Source organism: Barbus barbus (assembly GCF_936440315.1).
Source record: "Barbus barbus genome assembly, chromosome: 38".
NCBI lineage: Eukaryota > Metazoa > Chordata > Actinopteri > Cypriniformes > Cyprinidae > Barbus > Barbus barbus.
In genome coordinates, this window is record NC_136716.1 from 16,229,025 (window position 1) to 16,248,117 (window position 19,093).

At 39.2% G+C, this 19,093-nt stretch overlaps 1 protein-coding gene across 10 annotated transcripts in view; it reads left to right on the forward strand.

Moving 5' to 3' along the window:
• LOC306857826 (zinc finger protein 438-like) overlaps positions 1-19,093 on the forward strand; it is a 64,861-nt gene that overhangs the window by 33,518 nt on the left and 12,250 nt on the right. For 2 of the 10 annotated variants that reach the window (XM_079398031.1, XM_079398028.1), the window contains exons 2-4: positions 6,706-6,789; positions 15,804-15,877; positions 17,457-19,068. In XM_079398031.1, the coding sequence (XP_079254157.1) occupies positions 15,829-15,877; positions 17,457-19,068 (1,661 nt within the window). In that variant the 5' untranslated portion in view covers positions 6,706-6,789; positions 15,804-15,828. Of the gene's footprint in view, positions 1-5,054; positions 5,139-6,705; positions 6,799-15,803; positions 15,878-17,137; positions 17,330-17,456; positions 19,069-19,093 lie in introns of those variants that run through there. The other 8 variants (XM_079398030.1, XM_079398025.1, XM_079398022.1 and 5 more) reach the window with 7 other exon arrangements.

Below are 19,093 nucleotides of genomic sequence, written 5' to 3' on the forward strand. Positions count from 1 at the left end.
TTACAGATTTTCCTTTTTAGCACAAGGCAGGCATCAGCAGAAATGCTTGTGTTGTTGGCAAAGGGTGGGGGTGGGTGTAATGATATTAGTAGTGACTGGCTAATTTATGTGGCTGTTTAGTTATTCATGTTGAGTGTTGGTCATTCATCATGGCGGTGCTGAAGGAAGTCAACCTGCACCGTTTAACTGCCACACCAGAGGAGCACTGAGAAGCACGTCATGCTGTGGAAACCACCGCTGCTCAGTAACTAGACAGGCAAAACATGACATAGTTTCATAGTTGCAGTCATATGAGGGGGTTTGCCCAGGAACTGTCGGTTGACAAACAAACAAATGAATACTGAAAACCCCCCAGTATCATGAGGATCCCGCATAACAGAGCTCCATCAACAGGAACTCCAGCAGAGAGTTAAAGCACACAAGGGACAGCAGCACTTATTTTTTATCCTCCTCTCGCTCATGTTTTTCACACACTCACACTCCATTTTTCTCATTCTTCGGGTGCATGTGTTTTTGCTAACATTTTGTGTTGTTAGCAGGAGAGTGTCTGCAGTTTGGCCATTAAAATGTTCTTGAAACATCAGACAAACCGTTCGCTGATTGTGTGATGCATATTTGACATAAAATCTCCAGGTCCAATCTATTTGGCTGACTTCTACACTTTTTACTGGAGCCCCATCTGGAAACAAAGACGTGTTAACAAGTTCTCATGGTGCTGCATTGAGAACTTCTGTGGAACAACTAGTTTTTCCTCAGAGTTCAGATATATCTAGAACATCAAAAGTCTCAAGAAGATTATGAGAGTTACTCATACCTGCGTGTGGTCTTTATACCTTGTTCAATGACACAATCCCTCTAGAAATTCAGTACTCTGCTCTATATTTGTATGGCAGTGGGTTCTGGTTCACGTACTTATTTTAATTAGATGCATTTGGAAAAAGATAAGATTCTTTTAAATATTAATTTTCTGGACTTTGCAGAGGAGTTTCTGCATAACACTTTAATCCATTATATTATCTTGAAAACTTTTCGAAGCATTGGATTATTTTCAACATTTATGAAGTTGTAACCTAGTTTCTATCGCCGGGATGGTGTTCCATCAGCACTGGGGTTTTCTATGTGAGCCAGAGGACATATTATCTCTCATTCACATCCCCCCTCTTCTTTCTCTCTCTTACCTCACATCCCGTGATTTGTTGGAGGGTTTAATCCAGGTTCTTAAATGAAACCTTGAGGGTCTCTATGGGATCAATTTGAAGGGATTTCTCCTCCCTGTTCTCCTCTGTTGTTCCTCTTTCTTCCTTGATTTCTCCTATCCTGTCTTCATTTTCTCTTAGAGCCAGATGTATTCGGGTGTCAGTTTGATCTTTTGGTGAAAATGCTCTCTGGTGGTTGGCCGATCACTCTTGGCTTTAATCGGGCAATCAGTTGGGGGTCTCTGTTCGCAGGTCCAGTCTGCCAAGGTGAAAAAATATGATCAAGATAGCCTCGAAAACTGGATGTAAGGTTTTCATGTCAGCTCCCTGAGGGATGTGATGTTCGATTTTGTACTTCGTTAGACCTTGTCTTGCACTAAAAAGGAAATAATTTTTTTGCCTTTTAATGTGGTGCTGGAGAACAAGTGAGAAGGAGAGACGGACAGGAGGATAATAGATGTCTCCGTAGGCTGTTCTCACTTAAACAGGCAGAGCTTGCTTAGGGGAACCCATGGGCTTGAATCTATTATTCACATACAGCGCTGCAGATCCTCTCTTTCAAACACTTGCACACACTCACACAAAAGCGAGGAAATTAAAGCTGTCGGCTGTTAGCGCTCACGAAGCAAATGGACAGAGTGAAGGCCTTTTGTCAAGACATGAATCTCCAGTGACTCTACAAAGACCTACTAGTAGAGCCATTGTGTGAGAAACAAGGACAGATACAGTATCTGTATTGAGTGAATAAGCTCAGTGGGTAGTGGCGACTCTTGAACCAATAATGGTCTTGCTGAGTCCTGGGACTCTGTTTTTCAGCCGGGGTTTTTTTAAAAATTGGCATCACTACTTTGGCATCAAGAACCTGGATCTAAATCAGTATTCGGTGGGACTTTTTTATCCACTTTTTATGCTCTAACCACTTGCGGCCATTTGAACTATTTAAAACAGCTATTTTTGATTGCATATAAATTTCAAGAAATTGAAATATATATTTAAATTTATAAATATTTTATTTGAAGAACTATGGGGTTGATTGATTGGCATTTAGAGAAGAAGACAAAGTGCCACTATAGTCGATATTAACATGATGGGGTGAAACAGATCCTTAGCCTCTGGCAAATGATCTTCAGATTCATTTTCAGAAGTGACTCACTCTTGCTTAAAAACACAAGAGTTGTGATGGAAATGCTAAATATAAAATGGTTGGTTTGAAATAGCATCAAAACATATGTCTATCCAGCATAGGGCCAGTCCTTACTTTCGTTCGTCACTTTATTCTTCAATCCTAAGTTTCTGCCATTTAACTTTATTCATAAAGTCAACATGAAATGAAAGCATTCTTAATGCACTCTTCTTGTCTTATTGTGAAATATTCATTGGTACAGTTAAAGTTCATTTGGATCCACTTTATATTGAGTGTCTTTAACTGCTATTTAAATTAATAATTTAATACAATGTGTACATGTTTTTACTTATATTTGAAAATGCTGTCCAGTAATTTCATCTGTAATTAATTTCTGTAGCTACATCTATAATTACACTATTGACCCTACTCCTACCCTTAAAGGGATAGTTCACCCAAAAATGAAAAATTCTGTCACTTAAATGAGATTAATTTTTTTTTAAATTATTTAATTAAAAAAATATTTAAAAAAATCCACTTGGAAATAAGTTACATAATGAAATTAATGACCCACTATGACCCAAATCAGAATTGTTTCTGAACAGGTTTCCTAAACAATCCTGTTGCTCTTTGCATTGTTTGACAAACTGTATGCACTCTTTGGGACGTCAACCTATGACTGACTTTTTTAAAAATCAAAGCATTTTATAATATTTCAATATTTTAGGCAAGTATTTTAAACATCAAAAACTACACACTTCACCTTCGAAAATGGCCCCATCTGTAAAAGACTGGGGCCAAATGCTGAGATAATTTGACCCTAAAAAAGGCTTTTTTAAAAGGCTTTTCATTAGACATCACTGGAGCAGGGCCTCTTCCTTTTGGTCACATGGCTGGTAATAATGACATCACTGAAGCTCACCAACCGAAGTTTAATACCAGAGTCCAGGGCTGAAAGCTATAATTTTGCTTCTCGTCTTTTTGACATGCAGTCAGTCCGGTCTAATTTAGGCCTGGGTACAGCTGTGCAATTCTAACCATACCCTGTTAAATCTGTTTGTGTCTGTTGCTAAACTAGTGTTTTTAAACGACAACAAAAACACCTGCTGCTGTTTTATTCAGTGATGTGCTGACAGCCTTTAGTGGCTCCATTACAGTTAAACACTATGAAAAGGATGCAACATTTTACTGTAATTAACTGTTGAAAGACTAAATAGTTTTTTTGTCATGTAATGTTAAATGTTATTGTATTTCACTGTATATTTGAGGATTTTTGTCTCATGCTATTCAGTATAACAAATACAGATCTTTGTATAGAAAGACATTTTATTCAAGTCAAGCCGAGTGCTGACATCATCATCCGAATTGGACAAGAGAGTGCCTTTAGTCACATTTAAGAGTTGGACAAAAAAAAGTCTGTATCATGGAGGCTGGAGTAACACTAAGCACTGATGAAGACGCACACAGCACACTGTTCAGCATATGTGCAGCTACAAACTCCAGGTCACAGCACAGGACTGCTTATAAACTGTGTGTGTCTGAGATAATCATGTGTTCACTGAAAACCATTTCAGTGGACAAACACTAATACACACACACGCACTTGGCTGTCTGCTGGTATTTTATCAGGGGCTCTATCGGGGTAAACACTGTGCAATGTTTGGAGTGGAAAGCTTTAATCAAAGAGTAATTGTTTACATTTGGAGGTGGCTTGGCCTTTTGCCGTTGGGCATTCATGCATGAGAGGGGATAGAGTTGAAATACTAGACCCAAAAATGTAAAACCTGTCATTATATACTGACCCTTATGTTCTTCTGTAAATGATGACAGAGTTTTCAGTTTTAAGGCAAAACCCCTAAGCATTAGACTATTTGTGCTCTGAATGAGTGGAGGGACGTGCTTTTACTGTTCTATGAGAGCTGAGTGTCAGGCTTGCATTTTGATTGTAGGATTGACAGTGGAGATGAGTGGTGAGAGTGTTAATCAGTGGTGAAATGCTGTTTATGTCAAGAGCCAAAAAATGTCAGGCAACAGCTAGTTACTTTAAGGTGAAGGCAAAGCTTTCATTCTTGCTGATAATGCTGGAGTTTTTTCTTTTTAGAGAATTTAGTGCTTAAATCACTGTGCATACTTCAGATTTTAAATGCAGTTTGCACACTTTCAATTGGGGCTGGGTGGGCAAAAGTGTTTTCAGTTGACACCGTATATATTATTTCAACATTCAGAAATAAATTTAGCACATGAATTATTCACATACAAAACGTTTGTGGTCAGTTATTCACTGTTCAAAAGTTTGGGGTCAGAAAGATTTGTAAGAAATTAATACTTCAGTTCTACAAGGGTGCATTATATTGACCTAAATTGACAGTGTGTATATATACAGTAAATATTTTGAACTTTGACAATAAATCGTTTTGAGCTTCTTATTCGTCAGAGAATCCTGAAAAAGCACAGCTGTGAATTTCTGTAGGATCGTGTGATACTGAAGACTATAGTAATGGCTGCAGAAAATTCAGCTTTGCCATCACAGGAATAAATACAATTTTAGTATGTAATTTTAAATGGAAAATATTTATTTTAAATTGTAATAATATTTTACAATATTACTGTTTTTACTGATTTTTTATCAAATAATTGCCTTCAGCCTTGGAGCGTGAGGAACGTCTTTCAAAATCTTGCTGATCCCAAACATTTCAATGATGACTTTGACTCTGTGTCATTTGTCATTTTTACAGAGATACCCCAAATGTAGCAGACCTCTAATGTTTTGGCAAGGATTGAGCAGACTTCGCCTGGTGGACAATAAAACAGACGAGAAGGTATCATAGACTTACATTACTCTGTACATGACAAGCACAGATGACAAAAATAAAAAAACAAGTATGTTTTCACTATAAATTCTTTAGAAGCACTGTATGTGAAAACTCTTTACAGAGTTTTTGTTTTTTGTTTGTTATTTATGGCAGCTGCCAACACCGCACGATAAATATTTGGCCTCATAACATTTGGCTCATGAAGTTCAGGTTAAGCTCTTATTATCTCTTAGATGAATGATCAATGCAAGCCAAATTTAACATGATTAATGAATTTGCACTGTCACACCAACATCGTACTCTCATTATGCTCATTATACTAATCATTACAAAAACACAGGATGTCCCACTTTCCAGAACTTCCCAAATAAAAGCCCTAAAGTTGACTCATTTTATTTTAATACCATGTATTTGAGTCTCTTATACATTATTCAGAGACATAGAGAGCCACTTTGTGAAGCATTATGAATAATCAATAAGCAAACCTCAGTAATACATCTTATAAAGAGATCATTTCTCCCTTGACTGTAGAGCAGATTATAGTCATACAGACGGTAAAGTGCGATTTCATACGGACCTCCCGGTGAGGTCAACAGTGTCTTGGGGCTAAACGTTATTGACTGAGTGCTTCAGCATCTGCTTGTGTCCTTGTGTGGTGCTGACTCCATTTGACCTCCACACACACACACATTCAAGGCGAGAGTTGTAAGCTTTGTGTTTTACCCTGATGGGACTCCAGGGCCCTCGTCTATCACACTGTTACACCCAGAATATCCATAATTTACTGCTGAAGATTCAAAGAGGAACCGTGTTTACAGTGGAGGCTTGTTTCATGTGTGTTGGTGGATTTTCAGCATCTGCATTGGTGGGCAAGAGCATGTTTGTGCACTAGCAATCCCTGTTTCAAAACAAAGAAGGTGTTGGAGCTGATTATGACAAATGCTGAAGACGTAGTTTTTGCTGAGTTAGTGTACAGGTGAATTAACTTTTCTCTCTTTCCACATCTCGTTTTTTTTCCTGTTTCTCAAGGGAATTTCTAACAAGGGTAGTCAGTGTGGATCAAGAATGTAAACTGAATAATTTACTTGGACGTTCTTATTATTTATTTAGTCTTTTCTGTGTGCTGGACAGATTATGTGGTTTAAGGGTCCTTTGAGGGGGTACTTACACTTGGTCATTTTTCATAGTTACAGGATCATGAAAAGACCAAGTATAAACGCATCTGCTTGTTCAGGCCACACGTGTAAATTTTAATCTTCCTAAAATAAACTACGACAGCATAAGGAAGTGCAGGATCCTCACACTCATCGATATGAAACCTAGAAAGAGTGGCCACAAATCTCAAACACTAAGGTGGAAAATTTCACTGGCTGGCATTAGCATCAAAGTGAACTTTGTTTGCATATAGTATGGGAGTAGTAGATCAGATTTATATCTGTTATGTGGAGACGCATTTATGCTGCCAAGTATGAATGGATTGTGCGTACCCAATCAGACAGCAATATGATCGATTCAAATGCATGAAGTGACTAAGTGTAAATGGGTATAAATGTTTGTTCTCTGGTTGTTTTAGGTGAGTGGAAGGCTGTGGAAGGAGAAGAGGAGGAAGAAGAGGATTGTGGGCCATCTTGGGACAGAGACACTGAAGATTCTTTGGGTATATACAGTACGTCATATGGAAGACAAGTGTACTACTACATTAGTCAATGAAATCAAAATTTACAATTCTTATTTTTTTAATGGAATTTTGCGGTGTTTATTATAAGTGATTTATCATTATTTCATTCATCTCTTCTCTTCCTTTTTGGCATGCACATTGGCACCAGGGCTGGGCCATAAACCTGTCAATCACATGAGATTGCAGCAATTAGCAAACAACAATCCAAAGATTTAATCCAATGATTTAATATTCTGATGAACAAAATCAAGTGCTGGCCAATAATTTTTTTTTTTGCTGTTTCACTTATGTATGCATCACAATAGAGAAGAAATGATTGCAATTTACATTTCATATCGAATGCGGTCATATTTAAGACATTTTCACATGTGAAACCCAGTCATATTATATGCAAACTGCATGACCTAGAATTTCACACGAGGGGGAAAAAAAAAATTCCCTTGCAGATTTCGCCACAGGTTCAAGTTGGTCACACAGATTCCTCTTTAAATTTGTCACTGAAGTGACTGCACCTTTTGAACTTGAGTGCGTCTTTATTGTCCATAGCACTGGAAAAACTCACTCGGTCAAAATGAAGCCATTGCAGTTGTTGGTCTTTGGCTGCCAGCTTGGTTTTATATCCCATTGTATAAAACAATCACTTGACCTTGTTTCCTAGAGCATTCTTATTCTCTCTTGGCACAGTGACACACTTGATCTTTATTTAAACTGATATGGTTGAGGTCAGATTTGCTAGCACTGCTGTTACCACAGTTCTTCACGGCAGCCCACTGCAGTAATGCTAAGATATTATTGATAAGTCATGGTTCTTCATTACCAGTCCTTATAAAGTCTCAATGGGGAGCTGTTCTAGTCATTACTTAGCATACAGTCTTATTCTTTGTGCATCATTGATGCTTGTCAGTCACTTTAGGGGCAACCGCTATCTAGAGAACAGCAACATGGAATGTTTTGCATTTAGGTCTAGTCATGTATTTTGAGTGCTGTACATTGTACAGTACATAGTCAACAATATTAAGTGCTGGATCCAGCTGTACATTTCCTGTGTTTATAGCCAACAAGAGACCAAGGCCTTGACAAATCCCCATTGAAGCGTCTCAGGAGAGCCGAGAACTCCCTTTGCTACCTCGTTCTAAAACAGACAGCTGTTTCAGTCAAATTTTCAAAACAAAATACGGAAAAGTCCACCGTTTCAATTTTTTTTTTCTTTTAAAAGGCACATGATATTTAATTATAATTCAGAACTCATGCTCTCTTTCAAAGCTTTCCGTCTTTTGTACCTCATCAGGAATTGTGGCAGCTGTCAAACAGACCTCACCATCAAACCTTGTGTTTATGTAGTTATACCACTTTCTCAGGCAAAACTGTTGGGTTTGGGGATTTTGAATATTCTTTCTTTTGTTATGATTAATTGAATCTGGCTTTAGTGTATTCTTGTATGTGGAGTAGTTCTGACCTGATTAGTTCCGTTGTAACTGCATAACTCTTTATTTAGTGAATGTTTAGGTATGATAAATGCCCTCAATCAATAAATAACTCTCCAGACCCCGGTGTGCGGTTTTGACTCGCCTCATAAATACCTCCTCTAATGAGAGAAGGAGAGAAATTTCTCATTAACAGACTGAAGGTTTAGCCTGCTTAATTTAACAGCTTTAGCGTTGGTTACCGTGATAATTACAGCCCCGCTTCTCTTTGGTCTCACCAGACAATGTTTCCCAGATTCTCCAACTCATCAGAGAAACAGCTGCTATATCAGAGAGACCTTCTCTATGGCAGGGAAATGAGAGACAGCTCCTCCATCACATGACACGCGCTCTGAAGTCTGGATTTACAACTGGTGCCTTTGTTGAACACAATGTGGGTGATTCCTGGGAGATTTCAGAGGAACCTGGGGTAAAACAGCATGCCGAAGCTTAAAGGGATAGTTCATCCAAAAATTTAAATTCTGTCATCATTTACTCACCAGATTGTTCACGCTGCTCTTTTACTATGTAAGTGAATGTTGACAAAGGGCTGTCAAGCTCCAGAAATTATAAAGCCTTATAAAAGTAGCTCTTATATGGCTTGTGTACAATATTTCACTTCCAATTTTCACTCAAAGCTATTGTATGAGTCACTTTTTTTTATTGGTACTCTGCCAGTCCCTTATCTTATATTTGGAATGCGAACATCCTGCCTAACATCTCCTTTTGTGTTCAAGAGAAGTCATATGGGATTGGAATGACATGAGTAAAAGGTGACTGAATTTTAATTTTTAGCTGATCCATCCCTTTAACCCCAAGAGCAGAAAGTGAGAATACACTCGTGCCTGTTGATTTAAACGCAATGTTGATCACTGATCGCACAACGAACCATGTTTATGTGCAAACAGGCTTTCTTCTTGGTTCTACAACCGTTCCTCTTATTACTTCTTTAAAGCTACCTGAGTTCACTCTTAAATCCCTTGGGTCTCCAAACCTGAACAAGTACTGAGGCAGGAGTATCTGCATAAGCTTTGATGCTCAGTTTCATATTCTCTAACATTAAAAATGTGCATATTATAACAGGCTTCTTTTCCCTGGCCTCTCGGTTCTTATATTATACATAGATTTGAAGACCGAGATCTTTAACCACACCTTCCATCACTCAGGAAAACTTGATGGAGGTCTTTGTCTTTCTGGCCGTGTTCCTGTAAAGTTGGCCTTCCTTGCTTTGTTTTCCTGTCTTTTGTTCTTTGTTAGTACCGTTTTAGCTGTTTTGCCTAAGCCACAGGTACTGAGTAAGATAAGGGCCAAGCACGATAACTGTAACTGAAAATGTAATAATCCAGCCAATCAGAATCTAAAGTGCTTGAGCGCATGTAAAGTGGAAAATGTGTGCTTAAAATAAATAGAATGTTGTATATTTTAGTTGTCCTTCTTGATTGGTAACTGATGAAATAAATGTAGGATTGTCAACAGAATCAATAATTCAATGTCAGTAATTTGCGGTTCATCTCATAATTTTATTTATATATATATATATATATATATATATATATATATATATATATATATATATATATTATTATCTTTACACAAATCTTCAACAGATCTCTGGAGCTGTGTGAAGTTCCCTGCTGCTTCAAGCGCTCCACCATCATTCCCGTCCCCAAAAAGACCAAAATCACTGGACTTAATGACTACAGACCTGTCGCACTCACGTCTGTGGTCATGAAGTCACTTGAGAGACTGGTCCTGGCCTACCTGAAGGACATCACTAGACCCTTGCTGGATCCTCTTCAGTTTGCCTATAGAGCAAACAGGTCTGTGGATGACGCTGTCAATATGGGACTGCATTACATCCTGCAACACCTCGACAAACCTGGGAATTATGCAAGGATCTTATTTGTGGACTTCAGCTCGGCCTTCAATACCATCATACCTGACCTTCTCTCAGACAAACTGAGACCGCTCTCTGTGCCCTCCTCCATCTGTCAGTGGATCACCAGCTTCCTGACAGACAGGCAGCAGCTAGTGAGGCTGGGCAAACTCACATCCAGGACTCTCACCATCAGCACTGGCGCCCCTCAGGGTTGCGTTCTCTTCCCACTGCTCTTCTCTCTCTACACGAATGACTGCACATCAAAGGACCCCTCTGTCAAGCTCCTGAAGTTTGCGGACGACACTACAGTCATAGGCCTCATCAAGCACGGTGACGAGTCTGCTTACAGACAGGAGGTTGAGCAGCTGGCTGTCTGGTGCAGTCTTAACCTGGAGCTGAACACGCTCAAAACTGTGGAGATGATAGTGGACTTCAGGAGAAACCCCCCTGCTCTCCCCCCACTCACCATCATGAACAGCACTGTGACTTCAGTAGAGTCATTCAGATTCCTGGGCACCACCATCTCCCAGGACCTGAAGTGGGACAATCACATTGACTCTATTGTGAAAAAGGCCCAGCAGAGGCTGTATTTCCTCCGCCAGCTAAGGAAGTTCAACCTGCCTCAGGAGCTGCTGAAACAGTTCTACTCTGCAATCATCGAGTCTGTCCTATGTTCTTCTATAACTGTTTGGTTTGGTTCAGCTACCAAAACAGACATCAGAAGACTACAACGGACAGTCAGGACTGCTGAGAGGATTATCGGTGCCCCTCTGCCCAGCCTCCAAGAACTTTACACCTCCAGAGTGAGGAAAAGGGCTAAGAAAGTCACTCTGGACCCCTCACACCCAGCTCACTCTCTCTTTGTACTGTTGCCCTCTGGCCGGCGCTACAGATCACTGAGCACCAGAACAGCCAGACACAAGAACAGTTTTTTCCCCCAGGCCGTATCCCACCTGAACAACACATAACACACCCCGGTACTGTACATCTGTAAATACTCATCAAACCTTCATCTGTACATAAGACACATGCACATTCACAGTTCTGTCTATGGTCATGTCTCTTTTCTGTATATTTTTATTTTTATTACTATTGTTATCCTTAATTATTGTATATTCTCTTCATTAGTGTTCTTTATCACCTTAATTATATGTTGTCTGCACTATGTTTGTACTTTCTGTACTGGAAGCTCATAACACCAAGACAAATTCCTTGTGTGTGCAAACACACTTGGCAATAAAGCTCTTTCTGATTCTGATTATTATTTTTTATTTTTTTTTATTATTATTATTTTTTTTTCAGAATTTGTTGACTAATTCAACAAATCCGTGAACATGACCGAGTGAAAGTTTGAGACTTTATGTGGGATTTATTAAAAGAGGAGTAAAAATAAACATAACATAATAGAAAGCATTATAGGCAGCATTAGCAAGCATTAATACAATTACACCACGCAACCTGAGAGGCAAAGAGAAAGAAGTGGAGTGAAATTTGGAAATGAGGGCATAGTGATGAAATGAGAGAAGCATGGTGTTATGGGAGTTGGTTGAAATGGAGTCTGAGGGTTTATGCAGTCTTCTCTACTGTGTGACCTACTTAATGAATGCAAATGTCACACCAAACAGCAAAAGGTCATTTAAAGGTTTTATAAGGTGACTCACATAGACTTAGCCTCTGGCCACAGGTTTTCACACTTTCTTTACGGTTTCTTGGCCTCCCCCTGATCACTTAATCTGGGTGAATGCTATTATCAAAGACCAATCCTCCCAAATGCATGTGCCTTCTCACTTCTATATTCTAGAAGCTACAATTAAACATCTAAATGCATAATTGCAGCACTTGCCCCCTCCTACTGTGAACATTCATGCAACATCAACCCAAGTGCTGAGAGTCATTTTGACTGTCGCAGTCACTTCCTCTCCAACATTTCACCGTAGAGGTGACACACACTGAGTTGCCCTTGGCGACTGCATTCCGTGGGTCAAAGTTCAATACCTTGATTTACAGCATCCTGTCTGGTCAGCTCTGCGGAAATGAGGCTCCTCACCACAGTGTCTTCAAGAAAAAAAGTCACTGCCAAGAGAAATTATGACACACCGTTATCTTTTGACTCCTGCAACATTTTCATGAAATTTTCAACCATCCTTTTCTCAAGCATCCAGACATGTTTAGTGCTAATATTCTTTTATGGCCTGAGAAGTGTGACATGGAAAATGTTTTTTTATTTAATTATAATACGAATTATAATTTAGTGTAACAGTGTTTTCTATGCAATTTACAAGCTCCGAAAATGATAAAAAAAAAAAAAATACACCATAAAAATTTTTAATTTTCAGTTTGACTCTCAGGGTTTGAATCAGTTCAGTCAAACATCACTGGATCTGAAGTCTCAGGGCTCAATGAATGAAAACAAAAACTGGAAACAAACAAAATTTTGACAGGAACATAACCAGAAACAGAAATGAAATCAAATTTAGTAGTTCTGAACGGAAAACAATCTGGTTAATACTATTATTTTATCGTTCCATTTAATATTTGAATTTTGCAGTCAACCAATCACGAATTTAAGTAGTATGGCCTATGCAAACTATTTGGATGCACAAACAGATGTGAAAGCCACTACATTTTTATTTCATTCTGCTCCTCACATAAAAATATCATTAAAGTTACTGAATGTTTGGAACATACTTCATAAATCATATAGACTATGTGGTACTTTTGTTGTTTTTTGGTTTGTCCTTTAATTCCTGTTTACTTTCATTGTTTAAAAAAAGAGCAGCCAGTATATTCTGCAAAATATCTTTCAGCAGCATTTATGGGAGAGATTCCTTTATGTATTCAGCGATTTACACTGAAATGGTTTAGCCAGTGGGAATATTTTGGTTCTGTATTCTCTCTTTCTGATGCGGGATGCTTTTCTTATTGATTAGTCCACATCTGCGTGTACAGGCTAGCCTGTAGTTTTGAAATTGGAATAGATTTTTTCCCTTCCACATTGATTGGCTCAGGTGACAGCTAATTACTCAAGAGTGTGTTTGTGCGTGTGTTATGCAGAGTTGATATTATTTCATGTGGTTCTTTTGTTACGGTGCTCTGGTTGACTGACGTGTTTTAACATCTGTTGTATTGTTCCAGCAGAGCACAGTCTTTTTGCAGACGCATGTATGTAGCGTGTTATGATGTACTAGCATGTTTGTGTTTTCATTTCCTCTGGTTAATATTTTGTTGCTTTGGCTGTCACAAGATAAGATACTGCAGGGGTGCGTGTAAGTGTGCATAAACTGTGTGTCCGTAAGTCCGTAAGTGGAGAGGCACAGTCGCTTCTAAACAAGCAACTTAAAAAAAAAAACCGAGATTGGCAAACAGTGCTGTGTTTTCTCTGAAAATGTCTCCTCTTCTGAGAGAGACAACTGACCTTTCACTCAAATACACACCTTTGTACACATCCAACAACGCTAAGATGGTTTTACTACTTCATGTGAGGCATCCAGATCTGACTCCATCCAATCAACAGCTGATGTATAGAACAAAGTCCCCGTCCCATCATTTTTTTTTCTTTTTTGATATTCTGTTTTATTCCTTTGTACATCACAGTCAGGGTTGGGAAGGTTACTTTGGAAATGAAATAGGTTACAGATTACAAGTTGTTACCCTATTTAAAATGTAATAAGTAGTGTAACTAATTACTTTATTAATGTAATTGATTACAATTGATTACTTTTTGATTACTTTTCTAAATTTCTAATGAATGTTTTCAACCGTTATTCATTTTAAAACATTTAAAGCAGGCAGTGTTAACCTTACAGCAGTACTCATTGATTACGGTCAGATTTTAAAAGCACAGCTCACAAAATCAGACTTTTTACTTTAAGATCTTTCTTAAAAGGGTTAAAAATCAGTGACTTTTAAAATCATAAGAAATAGTTTAATAGCTATAATGCAATTATAACCAATTGTTTTTAAATAAAATCTTTGCCCAGCTATGACAGAAAACACTGGCATCTAACAAAAAAGTAATTAATCTTGGGAAATAATGCATATACATAAACCCAGATAGTAAGTAAAACAGTTATTGAATAAGCATGTGTCCTATTCTGTGTCCTAAACTTCTGAAACATTGTTGTCTCATATTTTAGAGCAGTCAATGCAGTTTGCGAAAGAAATCAATTAAATCTGTTTTTGTGAAAATATTCCAATATAACCCCCTTTGCAATCGTTAACATTTTCATAAGTAACTAATTTAATTACAGATTTGTTTTCTCAGTTGGCAATTTTAAACTTGCATAAAGTTAATTTTTTTAAGTGTCCAGTACTTTGTAAGAAAGCTTTAAAAAAAATCATCAGATATTTGTCTCAGTGATTCAAAATGAAATAATCTCCGTAAACTTGTGAAACACTCTTTAAGTTGTCATATCAAACAGATCAATGGACTTTCTTTTTTAGGAATTAAAATACTTTTTGACTTCTCTGAAGTTACTCGTGCAGTTTAAACGTATAGATTAGTTGCATATATCAACCGTGTACAATACTTTTTGGGGCCACTGTACACTACCAGTCAAAAACTTCTAAATGGACACAAAGTGGACAGTTTTGTAGACAAATATAAATTGTGCATACATATAATTATTTTACCAAAACTACATAATTCTCATACTTCTATTTCACAGTTTTAAAGACTTTATTATTACAATTTTTCCATGCTTTATAATAATAGTAAAGAACAAGCGTGTCCAAATTTTTTACTGGAAGAGTGAAAAAATAAGTTTCTCTTTTGAGACAAAAGAATTCTCGTTGACTTTTCTGAAGGAACTTGGCTGAGAATGTTTAGCATGTGCAGTTTATTGTCTCTTCATCGTTTCCCTATTTTGTTTATTTTCACACGTGTTAACGACTTCACAGCTTGCCCAGAACAACAGGAGAATTAGCCAACACAGGCTTGATTAAACAAGTGAAAATATGGTACAACAGATTGGTGTTGTGTTTAGAGATGGAGAAGTTTGTAGAGGCATAGAGATATGACAGATGTGCTGTGTATGTAAGTGTGTGTGTGTATCTGTGGCAGTCAGAGCTCATGGCCTCTGGATATGGACATTCTAGCCAGGATGGCCGTGTGTGTCCACCTCTCTTATCACTTGCAGATCCCTTCCTTTCATCTCCTTTCAGACTTACAGGGTACTGGACGAACCCCTCCCTAAAATATAGTCCCCCGCAACACATGCACACACTCCAAGGCTGCTATCTCACTGCCACAGATGAGGACCTTCATGTACAGGCCAAATGACACCCCCCCCCCCCCCCCCCCCCCCCCCCCGTCCTTGTCCAACTACCACACACACACACACACATTAGGGTTGGTTCCCATCTCACCTGGCTCATTCAGTGTCCCCTCCTCCTCGGTTAACAGTCTTTCACTCCCTTTCTATCCTTCCCCTCCTGTTGTTTTTCTGCCTTTGCCTTGACTCTAATCTGAGCCTGTGTGACATCTGGAATGTCCTCTGGTTTTGATCGAGATAGTGAGAGAGAGAGAGAGGGGGGAGAAGACATCGTTTGAACGCAGGCAGACACCTCTAAACACTGTAATTTAAAGCATCTATTGTGTTAATTACACAGCAGAGGTTCAGTTCTGTTCTCTGTATTTGTTGTTTGTTCAGGATCTTCAGTGACAGTGTGGCAGACATGAAAACCCAAGAGCATCGTTCCAGCCCTCTGAAATCACACACACAAAGTGAGTATAGAGATAATAATATTAAGCTCATCTTTTAAGGTAAACTAATAATAATCACTGCTGTATTCACCAAGATTTTGTAGTATGCTTTAGTAGTATTCGATTAGATAAATCAAGAGTACTTTTTATATGTTCATGACACAGACATTTGTAATGTTTAATAAGGGGTAAAAACACATTCTGTTCCATTCATCTCATATCTATTAAATGGAAAAAATGTGTAATCTTGACACTTAATTGCCACTTATTGTTGTCTGATGAATCAAAAATGACAATTTAACTAGACACAAAATAAAAAAATGTGGCCCGTTTTTTATATGTTTGTGTGTAACTGTTACTGAATTTAGATCACTGTGAAATGTTTGAAAAAGAAATTCACTTTAAAAGTCACTTCCAAGTTCCAGGCACCTGTGTCCATCCCTATAATCACTTAGAATTAAACTACGAAATTTGATAACAATTTTGTAATGTTGGGCTATCAGGTAAGTCCCCATGACCTATTGACCAACATCTGGCCTGCATTCCTTTACGCATGAGTGAGGAGTAAACGCACACATATGCAAACTAAATTCATTCCCACAAACACATTCTGGTACTCACAACAAAAAACAGACCTACATACAGATATACGTGGTGGCCGGAGCGTAACCCTTCTCCTAACATAAACACCAGATCCCACCTTTGAACTCCTCACCTTACATTCTGCTAATTGGTCCGTGATGCTCTTATTTTTCTTCATGGGACTGTGGCTAAAAGTCCCCATTTCTTGCACCTAAAATAGAGTACTCTCCTCCCCTTCAACTGTTCTCATCTTCCCCTTTTAGGTCCGGTAAAAGCCCAGCTCTTTATGATGTTTCTGTTTTTAACCTAATTAATTCTATAGCTGCTAAATGGGATTAGGAATTACCCTGTTTTGTGCTTACAGGCTTCTAAAAACTGAGTGCTGAAACATCATTTACATTTTTTCCATCTTCATAAGCAGTCTTTAGAGCTACACTTTATTGTTTTTTATTTTTAATGCCCTGTAAGCCACTATGAATGGACGTGTCTGCCAAATGAATAAATGTAAATCTACTTTTTTTTTTTTTTTTCACTGCTGAGATTTTTTTCATTTGTTCATTTTCACATCAACAATTGTTAGGCAGAAGGCCACAAGGTTGTGTGGACAGTCATGACTTGTTTTGAGTATGGTTGTTTAACTTTTATTCTTGTTCATGTAATAATGATTCTACTGCTGGGCAGCTGTTGTGCTTTAAAGTCGGTTTATTCCTTCTGCAAGTGTGTGTGTGTGTCTGTGTCTGTGTCTGTGTGTGTGTGTGTGTGTGTGTGTGTGTGTGTGTGTGTCAGTGTGCATTAGGAAGCATGTGGAGGTATAAGACTTAGTGAGCTGCAGCATGAACAAGAACAGTATGCCGAGGTTGAATCAAAGAGGCTCAAACTCTTTGCCTGAGGGTAAATTGGTTTGTGTGTGTGAGAGAGAGAATGAAAAAGCAGTAAGACCCTCTCTTTCTTTCAGTTCACTTTTGTTACATCTTATTTCTTAAATGACAAAGTTGAAGGCGTTATCTTGTTTTGACAGGTGATGCACGGCCCCACTCCCAAATGAAGGGTCTCCAGTTTCGCAGCATTGCCCCCAAAGCCCCAGCAGTGGTTCCATCCTCTGCAGTTCTATCCTGCCAACCTCCCTCAGCCCTTCCAGAAGCAACTACGGCTGTCAGCCCCAAATCCATCCTTGTCCCTGCCCAGAACTATGCACTCATGCAGGTGGCCGGACAAGAGGGGACCTTCTCATTGGTGGCCTTACCTCAGACACAACAGCAACAGCCAATCCAGAAGAACCTTAAGCTGCCTATTCCTAGATACCAACCAGTGCGAAGCAAGAGTGCTCCAGAAAAAGGCAGTAGCAAGATGCCGAGTCCAGACAAGGTTTCTGCAACCATACAAGCTCAATCACCTGCTGTGCAATCAGACCAGAGTTCAGACCCAGTATCAGAGCAGCTTGTTATGATTGACGCTCCTACTTCGTCCGAAATCAACGTTGCACCCTTGCTCCCAGGTTCACAGACAGATCGAAAAGTGGAACAAAAAAGTGATGCCGGTCCACTTAAAAACCAGCACTATCCTTCTGGAACCTCCCTTGTTGCCCCTGTCAAGAAAATCTCACCGGTTAAAACCCAAATAGAGGGTCAAGCCTCAGCTGGAAGTGCCATCACAGTCCTCTCACCCACTATCTTTAGCAAAGCTGTTCAGATCATTCCATCTCCACCCAAGGGCAAGCTGCCCATCCTGCCCTATGCCAAGGTGAAGAACTCCCTCCTGGCACCAACCGGCCTCGCCAGCACCCCATTGTCAGAGAAGCAGACTGGAGCCAAAAGCAGCCTGAAAAGCCCCCCAGACAACAAAATCAAGTCCACAGACAGCAAAGTTAAAAGTGAAAGCCTAAGCCAAGACCACAACAACACCCAAATCAAGAAACCTCCAGGCAAGAAACGGGGGAGGAAGAGAAAAACAATGGAGGATATTCTAGCCTTCGAAGCCCGAAAGAAGAGATCCTTGTCGTTTTTCAGAAGGAGGGTACCTGAGAAACCACCAACTGGTGTGTCAAATTCTGCCTCTCAAGAGAAGCTGCTTGACATATCCAAAAAGTATCGGAGTATTCGTCCCAAGCCGGTACTGGTAATGGAAACCACTATTCCACAACTTGTTCCACTCCCCTCCTTGTCAACATCAGAGAACCTCGATCAGGAGCTTGTATTAGGGCAGCAGATATCAGGAAAACAATCGAGTGCTCCACAGTCTTCGCAAGCTACTGATCAGCAGCCTGTGGTAGAATGTAAAGGTGGTGGAGGAGTGATTTACATGGGAAGTCGTGCGCTGCATCGATGTCCTACCTGCAACAGGTGTTTCCAGTTTAAGCATCACTTGCAGAGCCACATGAATAGCCACAGTAATCTGCGGCCTTATGTGTGCCCGGTATGCAGGAAGGCCTACGCCCACTCAGGCAGTCTTAGCACTCATATGAAGCTGCACCATGCTGAAAGCAGGCCCCGGAAGAGCCTTTGCTGTGAATTCTGTGAGAAGTCATTTGGTTATGTGGGTGTCTATTTTAGCCACTTGAGAGAGGTGCACCGGGTAATACTTACTGTTGAACCATCCATCAGTCAACACGAAGAAAACATGTCTGTTGGAGAGTAAGTAATAAACTTTGAGAGCTGA